Source organism: Solanum verrucosum, unplaced genomic scaffold (assembly GCF_900185275.1).
Source record: "Solanum verrucosum unplaced genomic scaffold, falcon-dt-bn FXZP01000142.1, whole genome shotgun sequence".
Lineage (NCBI taxonomy): Eukaryota > Viridiplantae > Streptophyta > Magnoliopsida > Solanales > Solanaceae > Solanum > Solanum verrucosum.
In genome coordinates, this window is record NW_026020259.1 from 107,833 (window position 1) to 127,377 (window position 19,545).

The following is a 19,545-nucleotide window of genomic DNA, read 5'->3' on the forward strand; positions in this document are numbered from 1 at the left end:
CCAAATAATTATATATGTTTCTGCTAGGCAACGAGTGAAATGTTGATAGACCTTTTTGAATATACAATCCACTCAAAAATAGAGATATATACTTATCGTTATATCATACATGTACTCATTATTTTTACCAAATAAAATAAGTTAGCTAGCAATTAAAAGTAAGGTAAGAGTACATGGCATTTAACCATAATTAAATGATACATATATCTTATTGCTATCGATTTGTTTGTAAACACTGAATGCGAGTAAATTTTTTACTATTATCTGCCTTTCAAAAGACATATTGACAAGTTAAAATCAGGCATATACTATCATAGTTTGCTCAATGCTAATGTGTCTATGATTTAATTCTAATTATTTTTTGTTTAATAATTGTGATGAAGTACAGTTTCATTGAGTGGGACTACAACTAGAGGCCTAAAAGTCCAACAAAGTGGCTGGTTTTGGTTGCTAATTAATTAGTGCACCAAATTTTCAAATCCAATATTCCTTTTTCCACTTCAAAGTTCAAAGTAGTGCACAATTCCAAAACCATTTGCTACTATATAAATTGAGCTTTTGGGGCATTTGATCAAATATTGGGCAAAGTACACAACACTTCATTACACATCAGAGACATGGCCAATTATTCAAGATTTCTCTTATTGTTATTACCTCTACTTCTTCACATTCATAATGGTACTTTTCTTCTTACCTTGAAAATTTATGACTTTATTGAATTATTATGTGTTTGTACTTTCTGCTGCACTATGATTAACTATTTATCAAAACACACATTAAAGATGACTAGACCAAGTGTCTTAATACAATCGTCAAAAGACATGTGATAATTTAATTTGCACATAAAATTCCGTCCACGTCACAGATGACTCGTTTATTTTGAGGCACGAGTATTTTGATAAATAGTTGGTGATAGTTCCGATATAAAAACTCATAAAATGTGATATTTCAAATGCGTTTTTGACCATTATCTTTTTCTTTTTTTTTTCATAATTTGACTAACTTCTAGACAAAGTACATTTGTATTTTGACTTCAGAGATACTTAATCATACTAAAATTTTGTTTAAATTTATATTTTTTAAGGACAAGTGTAATTTTTTTCTATAAAGTCGGTAAAATTTAACCTGTTATGGAAAGTTATTTATTCTATTTCTCTCAGGGTATCATATATATCATACTTTTCAGTGCACAAAATTAGAACTTTTTTTAAAAAATTTCAAAGAACAAGTTCTTCCTTTCACTTCTTTCCTCGGGTACGTACCTCAACTAATTTTACAAAATACTTATTATATTTTATCAGTATAAATATCGAGCAACTCTTTACCTATGTACTAATTACTGTTGAGTCTTAATTAACTGCAGTAAAAAGTGAGCTCCAATTAAAATACTACACAAAGAGTTGCCCAAGAGCTGAAGATATCATCAAAGAACAAGTGGCAACCTTGTACCACAAACATGGGAACACAGCAGTTTCTTGGATTAGAAATCTTTTTCATGATTGCATGGTTAAGGTAATTATAATATAAATCTTGATATTCTTGATAATTTTTTATTCAAAAAGAATTAACTTAAATATCCGCCAACCCACCTACTTAAATTAAAATAATAATGAGATTATTGAATATCGAGTAAATTCAATATAATAGACGATTATTGACATTTCAACCTTCCCTTTTCTTTTATGGATTATCCAAAAGAGAATTCAGTACTTCTTGATCGTGAGTATCTGATCTATAATTTCATTTTTTTTTCGTATGTCAGAAGTAACATAATCTTCCGCGGAGTTAATATATGTATATACATGTATATTATGTGAATATCCGTATATAATTTGTGTATCATCTTTGTATATTCACTAAAAAAAAAAAACAGTAAATTTTATTGGACTATTTGTATAAAGATCATTTACTTCAAAGCATTGTTTCATCTCAATTGAAAAAGTAAATAACGTTTCAAGACCAAATCTAATTTCGTTTATTTTTTTTATTTTTACCCCTTTTTGTGTTTGATTTAAATAATATAAGTTTTTTTTTAATTTTTTGCAGTCATGTGATGCATCATTATATTTGGACGCAGCAAATGGGCTAGAATCAGAAAAAGAATCTCCAAGGAATTTTGGGATGAGGAATTTTAAGTATATTGAGACTATTAAACAAGCACTTGAAAAAGAATGTCCAAATACTGTTTCTTGTGCTGATATTGTTGCTCTTTCTGCTAGGGATGGTCTTCTTTGGGTAGGTTCATCTAAAAATTCACTATATTTTCCATCTTCGCGATTCGAATTTAAACTTATATATACTGACAGTCAGAGTAGTATGTAGCAATAGTTGCCAAGTTTTAATGTCTAATGTTGAATAGTTACAAGTTTATTTGCACATTATGATTATAGAGATTTCGTGTGGTTAAAAATTAATACAAACACAAGGACTTTAGCAAGAGCCGTGTTATGGATGATCTTATTGCACTGTTCAGAGAACACTTGTGTGTATATATATATAGTGTGTGTCCCGTGACACTACTTTCCTTAAGGTGTCTCTTCCCCCTAGACTCATCCTAAGAACCTTAGATGTTTAATTCATAGAGTTAAAATTTTGAATTCAAATATCTATTCTGATAGAGCAAGAAAATTTTACACAATCAATATATATATATATATATATTTATTTATTTATTTTAATCTGTTATAGCACTTAACATGAATTACTAAGTTTTAATTTGTGTGATACAGTTAGGAGGGCCAATAAGAATTGAAATGAAAACAGGAAGGAAAGACAGCAAGGAAACTTACTTTTCAGAAGTTGAGAAGTACCTTCCTAATCACAATGATTCAATGTCATCTGTGCTTTCAAGATTTCAATCAATTGGTATTGATACTGAAGGAACTGTTGCTCTACTAGGTAATCAACTCTCGTTTGATCATAAATTTTTAAAAAATAATTAATTAATTAATTATACAAATTTATGTTTATTTCAATTGAAAAATTCATGTAGAGTCAAGTCTTAGAAATAACAACAACTTTTGTAACTCATACACATTAGCCTGTCTTTCTACCTATCTCCACTTAAATACTAGATATCATAGGTTTGACGCAAGTCTCAAACATGTAACCTAAGCCATAATTTGTAGAACTTAAAAATATTTTAAAGATATATTATCAAAAATTGATAGTAAAACACTAGCTAAATTGTTTAATGTTCTAAATTTCCAAGTTTATAACAAAACACAATTGATCGACATGCGAATTTATGAGTTTTCAATTTATGCACTTTGATTCAACCAATAATATTTTTTAATCTTTCTACATATCTCCATTTATATACCAAACATCATAAGTCTGAGGCAGGTCTCAAACACGTAACATAAGTCACCAATTATATTAAGTCTTAGGAAACTTATATAAAAATCGAATATAACACTTAATTTTTATTAGCTAACTCGGAATTGTTTTTTGTTTTATTTGGAAAAAAATAGGGGCTCACTCTGTAGGACGAGTTCATTGTGTGAACTTAGTCCACAGGCTTTACCCAACGGTGGACCCGACTATCGACCCCGACTACGCAAAGTACCTTAAAGGTCGATGCCCGTCACCAAACCCTGACCCGGAGGCTGTTTTATACTCAAGATTCGATCGCGAAACTACAATGATTTTAGACAATATATACTACAAGAATATTTTGAACAAAAAAGGGTTATTAATTGTGGATCAAGAATTGGTTACTGATCCAAATACTTCACCATTTGTGGTGAAAATGGCTGCTGATAATAATTATTTTCATCAACAATTTGCTAGGGCTATGCTTATTTTGTCTGAAAATAATCCACTAATTGGAGATCAAGGTGAAATTAGAAAAGTCTGTCGCTATGTAAATAGTGCTTAGTGGATATTTAATTGTTATGTAATGTGGTTGTATTTTTTTTTATACCGCTTCGTAGGATCTCCCACGAGATGCTTACCATCTGAGCAATCAGCTCGTGGTTGCATTTGTTTTGTTTTCTTGTTTTTTGTTTGTGTTGCATCTTCAAGTGAAATAATAATAATAATATTGTTCAAATCAAGTGTACTATAAGTGTGTTGCATTGTTATGCCGGTTTTTTTATGATAATATGATGGTGTTCGAATCAGTTTGTGGGAAATGCAAAGTAAGTTAGATTTGTAAGAACATTTGACAATTTTTGTTACTAATCCAACTATAAGAATATTTTGGGCCTCAAGGGGCTATTAATTGTGGATCAAGAATTGGTTACTAATCCAACTACTACTTTTGTGGAGAAAAAGCCCTAAAGGTTGTTGATAATGGCTATTTGCCTACTTCTATATTGATATAATAAGGTAATGTTCAAGTCAGTTTGCATCTCACTAGACAATTTAATTGAGTATATGTTATTAGAGGCAAAGCTACAATTCAATTTACGAGTTCGATAGAATCCATGTTGAATCCAACAACTTAAACCCCAATTTCGTATTTGTGTTAAAAGTCTACTTTTTTTTTATCAATTAGTTTACAAAATATATAAGTTATGTATACTTTTATTATATATACACATAACATACATTTGTTTGGGTATACATATAATATTCGTATTGATACATAGTGTATATAATTGATATATAAAATATGTATATTTTAATTATATTGTTAATAAATTTATTGATCAAACGGTATATATCAGTAACTTTTCCTAAAGTGCAGGGACAAAAGTTGAACATCCACTTCAACCAACCCACTATATCAGTAAGATTGGACATTAGAAGGAGACCAACCATACATGGGCATGGACACCTAATTGTGGGCATTTTTAAGTAGTGTGGGCCTCATAATCCCTTCGCATGCACTGCTTATGTATAAAGGGAACTTACGCAGATAAACAAATATATATTAATTAGTTAGCTTACATAGCTATAGCTTGAATTAATTATCACTCGCCTCCTCTTTTTAGCTATAATTATGTGTGTCTCTCTCTTCTCTTCCTCTCTCTCACTTCTCTCCTCTCTTATATATACATATACTATCATATGATAGATATACAAATTCGTCTCTCTCCTCCCTCTCCTAATCTAGCTCGCCCAATATACAAATACATATGTATATTAGTTACATAGATACAATTATCTGACAGATATACATATACAATTTGATAGATACACAAATGCAATTTACCTCTCTGCCCTCTCTCGTTTGCCTCTATCCTCCCTCTCCCTATCTCGCTCGCATCTCTCATCCCTTTAACAATGTAGCTATGCATCGTAATTAACAACTATAGTTGTGGAACCTAATTAAGTTGTTTTTATTGGCTACTTATGAAATTTCCTCTTTGATAAATTCCTTTTCATTTAATTTTCTTTTAAATGAGATAATTTTTAAAATTCATTTAGTTATGAAATTTTTCCATTTTTATTATTGTTATTTTTTCGTATGTCTGGTCATTCAAGCTTCCTCATTATCTATAGACGTCTTTTGGGCTTAAAATATTATTCAATTCTTTCCTTTTGATTTATCGGGTGTGTATAGAATCCCACATTACAAGTCTTAAAATGCTATAGACGTCTTCTAGACTTATTTATTTATCTATTGTGCCCTCCCTAGATTATCCTCTAACGATTTTTCTTTTTACTTTACGTACATTTCCTTTTTTATGTTTGTCATCTTCTATCATCTCTAAAATTATTTTTTGAGGAAATATAAGAAGTTGGTTAGTCATGATACAATAATTAATTATAGTGGTTGGTACATATCATGACGAAAAGAGAAAAGACGATAGTTCACTTCCAAGTAAAGTGTTCTTTTATTGTCAATATCCATATATTATTATATATTATATTGAAAAAAATATATTTATGAATCTTGAGATCAACAAAATGTAAAGTGGAATGAATTATCTTAAGAAGTACGATTAATTAAGAAATCATTATTTAAACTACTCAACATGATCTACCATACTATAATTAAGTAAAGCAAACTTCTCAGACTATTTAGTTTAATTCTTACCTAACTTAATTAAATTAAAAAGGAGGAGAAATTTTGAGACACTTTTCTTTTGATGAATTTTATATAATGCGGTTCTGAAATAATCGACTCAATAAAATATTAGATGATTATGTAAAAGAAACGGAGAAAAGTAAATATTTCAAAGAATTACTACCAAAACCCTAACTTACATACATCTACATATATAAAAGATTAAGAAAGGTCGCGAAATTCTCAACAAGTTGTAAATCTTCAAACACTCAACATTTTCATATAAATATCAAATATTCAAAGATCAAGAATAAAGTCAAGTTCTCAGATTAAATAGACGTTCATATTAAAGCAACTTGTTCATGATATAGTTATTATTCATTGTGATTATTAAGGTGTTCGTGACGAAAAGTTAAATAAATACTATTGAAATTCGAATTCAAAATCAAGTTTAATTTCATGCTCTTGAATTCAAAATTAAGTTACAAACTAATCAACAAAACTCAAGAATAATCAAGTTCTTGAGCTAACAATCGAAAGAAAATATCATACTTTTTCTAGTCCATTTTAAAAATAACAATTCTTTTTTTTGCAACCTTCGATTTTTTGACGTATTTAAAATCACAAGATTAAAAAATGTTAATTCAATACATTTAACATATTGTTAATTTAAAAATCACAAAATTCAAAAAGTATTCTTTAATTAAAATCGAGGGAGCATTTATCACACAATATTTTTCTGCCTATAACGTCTTAGTGATTTAAGTATGACATAAATAAATTGTGACATTAGGACAAAATCCCACAGTAAATTAAGTGACATAAAATTTATCACGGATTTCTAACTCCCATTGTAAAACATTAATTCTAATCTTCTCTAAAAAGTCATTTTAATGTATTGTTTCAATTTATATGGTGTAATTAATGGGTCATAAAATTTAAGGATGTTTAACTTTTTTTAAAAACTTATATATCTTAAATACACGATAGGTTTATGCAGTTACTATAAGAGTTATAAACTATACGAAAAGTATTATGGATAGCTTATCCATATATTAATTTATGTATAAATTATAAAGTATAATATTTAATAATCCGTTAGAAAGTAAGTTATTTAAGTATAAAATTGATATGTCGTTTAGTTTATAATTTATAAAATTGTATAACTAATACATGAATAAGTTATGAAAAAAAAAAAGTATTATCTTAGGTGGGATATGAGATGGAGTAGATAAATTGCATAAATAATATCCACATAACTAATACTTGCATTACTAATACCTACTACCTACATTACTAATGTCTACACAATTCTAACCAGTTATCAAACGATCATACATTCTACAATCTTTTTGAATAATAATATGATGAAAGATACATTTCAAAATATTATTTGATCTCTTAATTTCGATTTATGTGAAATCTTTTGAGTCCTTTGCAAAAGGGAATATCATATATTTTTATTATAACTATTTAACAACACCATCCTCATTTTTACTTTTATTTGGTCTCGATTATCTCCATTTGAGCCCTAAATATAAAAAAATTCTTAATGAAAAGCAATTTTACTCAAATAAAATTCTATGTGACGTAAATTTAAATTAATCGAACTTTTCAGTACGTAATACCACTACTATGACATGGGACCCGACATAATAACATAAGAAGAAAAAAAGAAGAAGGTGTCTTTACAATGGAAAAATATTACCGTTATATCAAACACGTGTATCCCAACCGCTATCCCTCTGTCTTCTTCACTCCAATTCTTTCGATTCTCTTTCTTCTTTCAACATCAACACCTCTCTCACTTTTTCTCAGCTCAAATTCCCACTTTCCATACATCTTTCCACTAATATTTTACCCAAATTAGCAAGCCCTTTTGCTGAAAAGCTTCAATTTTTTCACACAATTGAGCTGTAATCTCAAATGGGTTTTTTCTAAAATCCAGAAATGATGTAAATTTTTCTCTTGAATTTGTGTTTTTCTAGTGAAAATCTGAAAAGGGTTAGTTTCTTTTTTACATTTGAATGGAGATTTACTCATTACTAGTTGTATTGCTCTGTTTCTTGGCTGCTTTAGCTGCTGCCACTGAGTTTGATTCTGGGACTTTAACTCTTAGTAGTTTGAAGCTTTTAGGCGATGCCCATTTGGGGAATAATACTATTAAGTTGACACGTGACCTTGCTGTTCCAAATTCCGGTGCCGGAAAAGTTTTGTATTCTAAACCAGTAAAGTTCCGGCAGCCGGGTCTTGATTTTCCGGCGAGTTTCTCTACGTTTTTCTCGTTTTCTGTTAGTAATTTGAATCCTTCATCGATTGGAGGTGGATTGGCTTTTGTTATCACACCGGATGATGAGTCGGTTGGTGATTCCGGTGGGTATTTGGGGATTTTGGATGCAGAAGGAGGGCAAAATGGGAATTTTGGAGTTGAATTTGATACACTTGTGGATGTTGAATTTAAAGATATTAATGGAAATCATGTGGGGTTAGATTTAAATTCAATGATTTCAACTCAGGTTGGTGATCTTGATTCTATTGGTGTTGATCTAAAAAGTGGTGATTTGGTTAATTCTTGGATTGATTATTTTGGTTCTACAAAAAAATTGAATCTTTATGTTTCATATTCTAATCTTAAGCCAAAAGAACCATTTTTATCTGTTACAATTGATCTTTCTGAATATGTAAATGATTTCATGTTTGTGGGGTTTTCTGGTTCAACACAAGGGAGTACAGAGATTCATAGTATTGAATATTGGAGTTTCACTTCATCATTTGATACAAATCCTAAATCTCCCCCGGAAGCGGGGGCGGAGCAGCCTCCGCCCCCGCCAACGGCTAGTTTGATGAACCCCACGGCGGATGTAACTACATCCGCCACATCGCCTCCTCCGGAGCAGCAGATTGCTCCAGCGGAAGCGAATGGTACTGCTAATGCAGTACAGAAAAACAGCAGCAAATGTCATAATAGTTTTTGTAAGCAAGGTGCTGGTGCTGTTGTTGGGGTTGTTACTGCTGGAGCATTCTTTCTAGCTTTTGCTACATTGGTACTTATTTGGTTGTATTCGAAAAAATTCAAGAATGTGAAGACTTCAGAGTCTATGTTGCCTTCTGATATTATCAAAATGCCAAAGGAATTTAGCTATAAGGAGCTTAAAATCGCGACGAAAGGGTTTGATTCTACTAGGATAATAGGGCATGGTGCATTTGGTACTGTCTATAAAGGGATTTTGTCTGAGACTGGTGACATTGTTGCGGTAAAGAGGTGTAGTCATAATGGACAAGGGAAAGCTGAGTTCTTTTCTGAATTGTCGATAATCGGAACACTTAGACATAGAAATCTTGTTAGGCTACAAGGATGGTGTCATGAGAAAGGTGAAATCTTGTTAGTTTATGATTTGATGCCAAATGGTAGTCTTGACAAGGCGTTATTCGAGTCCAGAATGATCCTCTCGTGGCAACACAGGCAAAAAATCTTGTTAGGTGTTGCTTCTGCATTAGCATATTTACATCAAGAATGCGAAAACCAGGTGATACATAGGGATATCAAGAGTAGTAACATTATGTTGGATGAAGGGTTCAATGCAAAGTTAGGAGATTTTGGATTAGCACGACAAATCGAACACGACAAGTCCCCCGATGCAACGGTAGCAGCCGGTACAATGGGGTATTTGGCACCAGAATACTTGTTGACAGGTAGAGCAACTGAGAAAACTGATGTGTTTAGTTATGGGGCAGTGGTTCTTGAAGTGGCAAGTGGGAGGAGGCCAATTGAGAAAGAAACAACAACTAGTGGTGTTGGATTAAACAGCAATTTGGTTGAATGGGTGTGGGGATTACACAAAGATGGGAGTTTACTATCAGCAGTTGATTCAAAATTGAATCTTGAATTTGATGAAAAAGAAATGACAAGAGTGTTGTTAGTTGGTTTGGCTTGTTCACATCCTGACCCTATAGCTAGGCCAACAATGAGGGGGGTGGTACAAATGTTAGTAGGTGAGGCTGAAGTACCTATTGTACCAAGGGCTAAACCATCAATGAGTTTTAGCACATCTCATTTGTTAATGACATTGCAAGATAGTGTTTCTGACTTGAATGGTATGATCACACTTTCAACTTCTTCATCAGAAAACAGTTTCAATGGTGTTGGTGGACATGATGGCATGGACCTAGTTTAGTTCAAAAATCAAGAAAGGAGCTTTGGATGGTTTCACTTTTTGTCATCTTTTTGTTTTGTTGTTTGGGGTGTGAGCCCTTATTAGCGCAGAATATTTTGTGTATCAGATTGTCTTTTTGTTCATAGATTCATTAATTTTTATTTTTTTTTATTATTATTTTTATTATTATGTATGTAACAAAAATAAGCCTTTTAACTTATATATATAATCCAAATTTTCTCCTTTTTTGTTTTGCTGTCTACATTATACCTGCTCTTATTAGTGTAGAATGTTTTGTACCATCTTTTTGTTTTACCTTTATTTATTATTATATGTATGTAACAAAAATAAGTCTTTCAACTTATATAATGGTATGCCCTTATGAAAAGGGGTTCTAAATTTTCTCCCTTTTTTGGTTCAGTTTGGTAAAAAAGAATGTATACATTGAATGTACTCCTCCTACTCCAATTAAGTGATATTGTATCTCAAGTTCATGTAAAGAAAATGTCCCAACTTTTTTAATATTTAGAAGTAATTTAACATTAAAATATTTTTGTTCTTAATGACATAATCTTATAGAAGCTAAGGGAATTTTGAAATAACGGTAGAATTATTTCTGCGTAACCTATGACTTATCATAAAATAACGGTAATAGTAAAATTGTTTTCATGTGACTTATATTCAAATAAATTAGGCACATTATGCTCTTTGGGTGTGGGGTCCTTCCTCGCTTATCGCTACGATGAACACATGATGTTTTGTGGACTAGGGCGTCCTTTTTGGGTGCAATCTTCTCAATTATCGCGATGAACAAATGATGTTTTGTGGACTAGGGCGTCCTTTTTGGGTGCAATCTTTCATCAGTTATCGCGATGAACACATAATGCTTCGTAGATTAGATTGTTCTTTCTAGTGACATAATTTTATGGCCACAAATATCATGACATATTTAACATCAAAAATTATCTTCTCTTAAACTATGTATATAGTCAAACATGTCACCATAAAATGTAAGGAGTAATGGAGTAACAAAAAATCTATGAATAAATGGAACTATGGCATTGTGACAATGGAAAAAGGTTTATTTTATTGGTAGATGCTATTAGAATATTGTTCAATGTGGACCATAATTAAAAAATGAGATAGGATTTTCACATATATATTTTATCCTTTTCTTATATATATATATATATATAGTTCCTATGGATAAGTTTTCTCTATTTGTAGTAATTTTTAGTACTCCCACCAACCTAGCTTTTATGTAATGTCTTGACAAAATTGATTATCTTTCGTTTTCAATTTAATTTCTTCTCCAAAGGAAGGATGACAAGGAATTTTCGATATTGTGTTATATCTAAATTAATTAAATCGAATTTCCTTATTGGATGAGGTGCATTAAAGGAAGAAACGTTTTTTTATCATTTTTTTTTATATTCAGAGTTCAAACTCAAGATTTTACTAAAAGTAAAAATTATATTTAGAGAAATTTCAAATACTAATGAACTACATATAGAGGAAATGATTTCTTTTTTAATTTTTCATCTAATGTCTAGTACCTATCAGATTCGTGCCGAAAAGTCTCATGGAAAATGATTCATCTTTTAATTGTAAAAAATATTTAATTTTTTTATATGGTGATAGTGAATTTCATTTTTACACACCAATATATTAACCAATTTTAGAAGATTGGTTTTTAACTTTTAGATTACAAATCTCACTTATTGTTGGCGTTGTTGTACTTTTTTATGTGCAAAATACTTGTATTTTGTATTCGCTTAAGGAGCTAATTTAAATTTGTATTGAAAAATCTCATATTAGGAGTAAACATTTTTTGTCAAATTTGATTTTATTTTAAAAATTCAAATTTTAGATCATATGTTACCAACCGTAACTTGTATTAAAAAGTCCCATTTTAAGAGTAAGTGTTTCCTAACAAATTCAATTCTAGATCAGGACTCGAACTCAAATCATTAATAGTAAAACTTGCAATTGATTAAGAGTAAGATTAGAGATATATAATTTGTTTAATGTAAGAATTGAAGGGGACCATGAGTTAAAGGTGTCTTTTATGTTCACTATGGACAAAAAAGAGCAATAATTTCAACAATTTGGTGGAAGATTACTTTTCAAGACTAGACTTTTGGAATCAACAATTTGATTGGAAGCAAATTTCATGTTCAACTTATACAATTAAAATATAATTATTTTTTTTGTTTTCCATCTGGTGTCCGGTACCTATATTGGAGCCTGACTAAATCCGAATTCGCGCCGAGAAGTCCCACATTGAGGGGTAAAACACTCCCTAACAAAGGCAACTCCGTACCCAAGGGGGCTCAAACCCGAGACCCCTTGGTTAAGGAAAAAATTTAATCATATTCAATATGGTGTTGGTAGATGTTGCAATTTAGAATTTTACTTTGCTAAAAAGTAAAATAAAAAAATTACTTTTAGTAACTTTCTGTCATAAGTTCTAACCTTTTTATCATCAAAGCATCTTCAAGGATGAGAACAATGAACATTTTAGGCTAAATCTTCAAAATAGGAGTGGGATATGAATTATTTTTATTAATCAGTGTTTTATCTCTTAATGTGAAATTTTTCTATATAAAATCAAATTTAGTTGTTTTTCAATATGCTGAATGGGAAACAACAACAATATACTAATTGTAATCTCATAAGTGGAGTTTAGTGAAGGTAAAATGTATGCAGACCTGAATTGAAAACAAAATAAAATAAAATTTTAAGCTAAAGTATAAAGACCTGATACTGTATGGTGAAAGATTAATAATAAGATGCATCTAACGAGATAAATAAAATTTCTTAATTTTGCGTGGAAAACTTGCACCAGAACCACTAAAATTATAAGTTTTGATTAGGCGAATTTGAAATTTAAATTTTATACGTTCAACATTTATATATTTCAACATCGAACACATCATATTTAGAAATTTTGAGCTTAAGCTACTATATTTTTAATAAAATTTTGCATATAAATTTATTGTTCTTATTGAAAATATTGAATTCACATGAACAAACAAATATATAACTTCATCGATGCCCTTGTTGATATACTAAGTTGGATAAGAGTAAGGTGTTTCTAGATGTGTAAAAAGTACACATACTAAACTACACTTCGTTCCTAATTTACTACTGAGGTGTTCCCCGCCGGTTGTTGGAATGATGCGAGTCGGGCCGGGTCTTGATTCAGAAAGGTGGGTCTAATTGTGCTTTGTCGGTGAAAGATTTTTAGTCAAACATTAATTGGCCGTGTTACGTGTATTACTGCACGCATTTTCCGCAGAGTACCAGTGTCAACCTTTATCATTAATTATAGTTATTTTTGTATTACATTTTTCAAGACATTGTATTTACTACATCCAAAGGATGATATAGTAAAATTACCCTTCTATTTATAATTTTTTAAGAAATGTACAGACAAGTATTATCGGACAAAGAGAGCAACGATTAATCAAGATGTTACATCAAAATAAATTGACAAGTAAGAAACTACAATTGGATTTAATTATACCATTAATAGGGGATAGTTAATGGATTGTATTTACTGCATTTTGACTTTAAATAACTCTCTTTTTTAGGATAGTGATGAATTTGAGTTTGTTAACCTGTCAAATGATTCTCTTTTTTAGAGCCAATAAAATCACTCAATTAAAATTTTAAAAAATCACATTAATTTCTGAAAAAACGTTTTCTTTATAAATTACTACTGCGTCGGTATTATTTGACTTTTAAAAAAATATTAATCTGTGTCTTTTTCACCTTAAACATAGTGATGACATATTTGGGTAAAAAGGTAATAAATGATTTTTTTATTTTGTAAAATCTTAAATATTTTGAAACAAATTTGATTTGTCAAAAACTACTATGATTTGAATTTTTTTTTAAAAAGTATTTTTACGCAAAGTGGAGAAAACATGATTTGTCGGTCACTAATTTTTAATTCCCTTATTATTTACCTTCTTCAATAATTACCTAATTAAAAAATAAATTAAAATATATCATGTGTATAAACACAGTTATACTAAATCAAAAAAAAAAGTTTAATGCTTATTTCATTTAATTTTTTCAAATCTAAATTGACTAGATCTCATCGTATCTAAATTTTCAACCCCTTTCGGAAACAGTAGACAACAAAAAGAGAAAAAAAAAATGTCAACAAATTCTTACCGCTGCATTTTATTTTTGATATTTCACTTTATATCCGATAGTTATATTAGATCTGAATAAATTAATAATTATTTTTTAAAAAAAAATATCAAGGATAAAACAACCTCAGCAAAAGGCAATTTCATGCAAATGGCTCAAACTTAAAAATCCTTACTTAAAAAGAAAGAAATATTTACATCACCACAATCTAAGTGGATTATTAGCTATTCTACCTAACAAAATACAAAACACAAAATGCAATTAAAAAAAAAAAGAGTGAACTAAACACTTTAATTAGTGTAACATTTACCATGTACAATTATAACAAACTCAATAATAATTTAAAGCCTTGGAAAGATAGAAATATTTGTCTCCAATGAAAAATTTCAAATCCAGCATCTTATGTCATGAACAGAAATATATATTCATCGTACCACAAATATTATTTTGTACTTATATTCTCTGCAAAAATTCTCCTTTTACTGACAAAAAGCAGACCAAAATTAGGTGAAAATTCTCACATGCACACAAGAGAAAGTGACAAAATAGATTGGACAATTGGAAAGCAGGTTAGCTAAGAGGGAGCTAAGATTTTGAATTTACGAATTTTATAATTTTTTCAAAAAAATTCAATGGGCTGTTGATAAAGTATATAAATTGGAGTATATAATTGATTCTGCCAAATTCATAATTAAAATGTTAGCTCTGCCTTTTGTTGGATCTTTTCTATGTCTTCATCGAATTTGTGTAGTATTATGTAGAACGGAGTAAGAATTCTTCTCACCTCCTATTAGTTGTCCAACAAAAAAGACTTGCAGAATTGGGCTAGATTATAAAACTTGTGACTTTCGATATCTTCCTTGGAATGACGATGTTGGTCAATGGTGTGAAAAAAAAAATCTTTTTATGTTTCAAAAAGGGAAAATTATATATAATAGCAAACTATTAATTCAAATCAAATGCTATAACTATAGTTTGATTTAATTGTACCCCATAGCAAACTGTTGTTATTTCGCCTCTCCTGGTGAATCTTGCTCGCCACTCTCGTTCTCTCCCTCTCCCTCGCCTCTCTCGCTTTTTATACAAACACAAATGTATAAAATGTGTTTGTGTTTGTATAAAGCGAGAGAAAACTGTATATATACATATATTTTCGTTCCCATGATCTCTCTCATCTCCCAGATCTCGCTTGCCACTCTCACTCGCCTCTCTCACTTTATACAAACACAAATGTATACATTGTGTTTGTGTTTGTATAAAGCGATAGAAAATTGTATATACAAATACAAATACATATATTTTTATCCTATACACTTATGATTATACAAATACGATCTTTCCCTGCCCAATTTTCTTTTGTCTTTCCTCTTTCTCGCTTTATACAAACACAAATTATACAATTGATCTTTTGTATATGTATAGCGAAATATACATATTTATGTTTGCTATGGAGCGCAATTATGCAAACTATAGCTATATCATACAAATATGATTTTTATCGACTCTTTCATGATCTTTTCCAAAGTCTAAAAGTATGATATGTCCAAAAATTCGAGATCGTAAATGAATTTAAGTACCATTTTGTATCGACTCTTTCATGATCTTTTCCAAAGTCTAATTGGATTGTATAAGTTTTTGTTATTTGGGCCGACTGAATTGGGCTTTGCCTCTGGTAACTATGGATCTTATGATTGAGGGTCCAGTTGGGCCTATATTGTAACAGAAGTACCCATTAGTTAATTAACCCAATTAAATGTATGAGTTGTGATAAATTTAAGGAAATTTTTACACAAATCTCATAGTGTTAACTGTTAAGAGTTAATTACATTATATTCTTACTTTTTTTTTTTTTTTTCAAATTACAATATTCCTTTAATTTGGTAGAATTCAGATACATCCCAAAAGGTTCCGATACATCGCGTCCCGATTTCAGATACATCCCTTTACTTCCCGATACATAGGTCTCGATTTCAGATACATCACTCAACGTCTCGATACATCGTATAAAGTGATGTATCCGATCAATACATCGCGCAAAGTGATGTATCCAACAATAAGAGAAAGTAGAGTTGTTGTAATTTTTTTAAATGGTAGAGAGTTCTAAAGAGTGTGATAAAATAAATTGTGTATTTATGTAATTTTTCCTAAATTTAATTGAATCAAAATGAATTGAGTTTGACCGGTTCAAAAATTATTTAGCTCGAAATAGACTAAACAACTTATAGTATGACTCATCCATCTTACTGCATCTTAATTTCTTTATTTATTTTCATATAATTTTTTTAAACATGTTATCAATTATTTGGGTTTATTATGGATGCATAGCATATCAAATAATAAATATTTTCACAAAAATTCTTGTGATCCCTTTACGATACATATCAGTCAACTTTCTAATGGGTTGAATTAGGAGGGGCTGCGTGGGTGGGTGGTGCAAATGGACTAAGTTAACATATAAGTTACAGATATATACCGTTCGATCAACTAATTTATCTTTATAATCGAACATATTTTACCCATTAATCGTTCTCTTTATGTACCTAGATTATAATTTTCTTTTTGTTAAAATATATCTCAATATTGAGTTGGTCAAATATATTTATTCCCAAATGATAATAGATGCATATAGGCCAACTCAATACCAAAGTGAATAGGAAGGGTCACACAAATGTGAATTTTTAGATAAGCAAATAGAAAAATGAATATGCAATATATGAATTTCATAAATATACTAATTTAAGTGTATTTTCTATTATTAACTCTACTAAAATATATAATTATCAATGTAAACATCGAATACGATAAAGTGTTAGATAGTTTTGGTGCGTAAAAACAGACGAAAAGGCTTTTTGGGGGCCAAAAGAAGATAAAAAAGAAAAGAGAGGATTTGTTAGCAAATAATCGTAAATCTAACTGTTACTATTAAAACACCTGTCGTATCTACCATTTAGTCCAAAACTGAAGTTCATTTTCTCCTCCGTCTCTTACTCGACGATATCGCCTTCTCCGGCGATCGGCGTTTGAAAATTCGATTTGTTCCTCCGATTTCAAGCCATGGATTTCGAAAATCATGATAACGTGGTACATTTTTTTACTTATCTCACATTATTAAATACATTTTTTTTGGAATTCTCTCATTTTCATGTTATTTCTTACCGGATCTGCTTTTATACGTATGAATTATAGTTGTTCGAGTGTGATCTGGCACTATTTTTAGCTAGATATCGTTAATTCGTTGTTTTCTGTCAACGAAGGTGTTACTGTTGTCCGAGTTAGGTTAAATTTGTTGAGATATTGTGATACGGATATGTAAACAGTGTAATTATTAATGGAGGAATTGGTTGGGATCTGCGGAGGTGTTTTGGGGTAAATTTTTTGTGTTGGAAGTAAAGAATGTGTTACTGTTTGAGTTATGTTAAATTTGCTGAAAATTTTTGTGATAGGGATATGTAAACAGTGTAATTGTTAATGGCAGAATTGGTTGGGATTTGCGGAGGTTTTTTGCCAATTTTTGGCATTGGAAATATAGAATTTGTATTACTGTTTGAGTTATGTTAAATTTTCTGGAATTTTGTGATAGGGATATGTGAACAGAGTAATTGTTAATGGCAGATTTTCCGAGCTGTGTTGGAGTAAGTTTTTGGTGTTGGAAATATGTAAACATATTTTTGGTGTAATTGTTTATGGAGGAATTGGTTCGATTTGCATATGTAAACAGTGTAATTGTTTATGGAGGAATTGGTTCGATTTGCTGAGGTGTTTTGAGGTAAATTTTTGGTGTTGGAAATATAAAATGTAGAGAATTGTAGGTTCATTCATTCGGTCTAGTCTGAGATGGTACAGTATTTTGTTTTTTTGGGTGTGATCCGTCACTTGTTTTAGCTTGATATCATGAATTCATTGTTTTCTGTAAATGGAGGTGTTACTGTTGTTCGAGTTATGTTAAATTAGTTGAAATTTTGTGATACAAATATGTGAAAGTAGTGCAAGTGTCTATATTGGAAGTGGTTTGATTTGCTAAGGTGTTTTGGAATAAATTTTTGGTGTTGGAGATGTAGAATCTAGAGAACTGTAGGTCTTTTGGATGTGATCTGTAGCTTATGGTTGCTTGATATCATAAATTCATTGTTTTCCGTGAACGGAGGTTTTATGGTTTGAGTTATGTTAATATTGGTGTGAATTTGCAGAAGTTTTTGTGGAGTAAGTGTTTGATGTTGGAAATAAAGAATGTAGAGGACTGTACATTTATTCATTTATAGTTGCTATGCTATGTATCGAATTTCTGATGTCCGGATGTGATATGTCACCTATGCATATGCTTGCTAGATATCACGAGTTCATTGTTTTCGGGAGGCTGAGGTGATATGGTTCTTATATGATAAATTTATTGAAATTTATGTAATATATGGATATGTAAACAATAATTGTTAGTGTCTGAATTGGTGAGAATTTTCTGTTTTTTCTCCTGGAGTATATGTTTGGTGTTGGAGATGCACTATGTAGAGAACCGTAGATTAAGACATTGGATCTTCAAGAGTTGTGTATTAGTTATGAAGTAGTTATCTATCTAAAAAAATATATTTTGAGACATAATTGGACAAAAAATACAAAGCCCAAAATCCTCTTTATGTTTGGAGTTAAAAAGACTTGAGATCACCCCTTAGGTGGCAAGTGCAGTAATAGTCCTCCATGTATGTGGAACTGGTCCTTTCTTTGTCCAAGTTGATTCCGTGTATGAGGTGTTATGAATATGGTTCTTGGATGTTATTGCAAACACAGATACTCGCTCAGGGAGCCACCCACCCCCCAATTTTATTTTTTTTATGGAAAATTTGGTTGAGCTAGACACTGGTGGAATGATTATTTGTTGTACCTTTTTTCTTTTTGGGTTGTAGTCTTTTTAACTATTTCCTTGGTCCTATTTCATAACAATCTAAAGTTTGTTGCAAAAACAAAGAATGACACTTTTCTATATTTAGAAACAAATTGATTTTAGATTTAGAGACTTCACATTTTACTGGCTAGTCTTTTTATTGTGTTTAAGAGCTTGTTTGAGTGAGCCCTTAGCCTTGTGCATTATAGACAGGAGACTGTTTTGAATTGCCTTTTAGTTACATCAAGGGGAAGGATTTGAACTACCCATTAGAAGTTAGTTCAAGATATGCGGGCCTTCCAATCTTTTTTCTTTGACAATTTTGTTATAATTTGTTGTCTGTTTATTGTTTCCTTAAAAAGATGTGAAGTTATCTTTTGAAGTTGGATTAAAGC

At 30.5% G+C, this 19,545-nt stretch overlaps 3 protein-coding genes across 5 annotated transcripts in view; all 3 read left to right on the forward strand.

Moving 5' to 3' along the window:
- Positions 1-19,545, forward strand: part of LOC125833455 (DNA-binding protein S1FA-like) — a 73,754-nt gene that overhangs the window by 53,636 nt on the left and 573 nt on the right. The window contains exon 2 of one of the 3 annotated variants that reach the window (XM_049512617.1): positions 17,250-17,358. In XM_049512617.1, coding sequence (XP_049368574.1) covers positions 17,332-17,358 — 27 coding nt within the window. In that variant the 5' untranslated portion in view covers positions 17,250-17,331. Of the gene's footprint in view, positions 1-17,243; positions 17,359-19,545 lie in introns of those variants that run through there. The other 2 variants (XM_049512618.1, XM_049512619.1) reach the window with 2 other exon arrangements.
- Positions 378-4,058, forward strand: LOC125833447 (peroxidase 21). The gene is made up of 5 exons (XM_049512607.1): positions 378-678; positions 1,364-1,512; positions 2,047-2,235; positions 2,730-2,898; positions 3,474-4,058. Exons 1-5 carry the CDS (start codon positions 618-620, stop codon positions 3,878-3,880), a joined length of 975 nt encoding a protein of 324 aa, XP_049368564.1. The 5' UTR covers positions 378-617; the 3' UTR covers positions 3,881-4,058.
- LOC125833439 (L-type lectin-domain containing receptor kinase VIII.1-like) lies at positions 7,827-10,226 on the forward strand. The gene has a single exon (XM_049512593.1). The coding sequence runs from the start codon at positions 7,987-7,989 to the stop codon at positions 10,132-10,134; it is 2,148 nt and encodes a 715-aa protein (XP_049368550.1). The 5' UTR covers positions 7,827-7,986; the 3' UTR covers positions 10,135-10,226.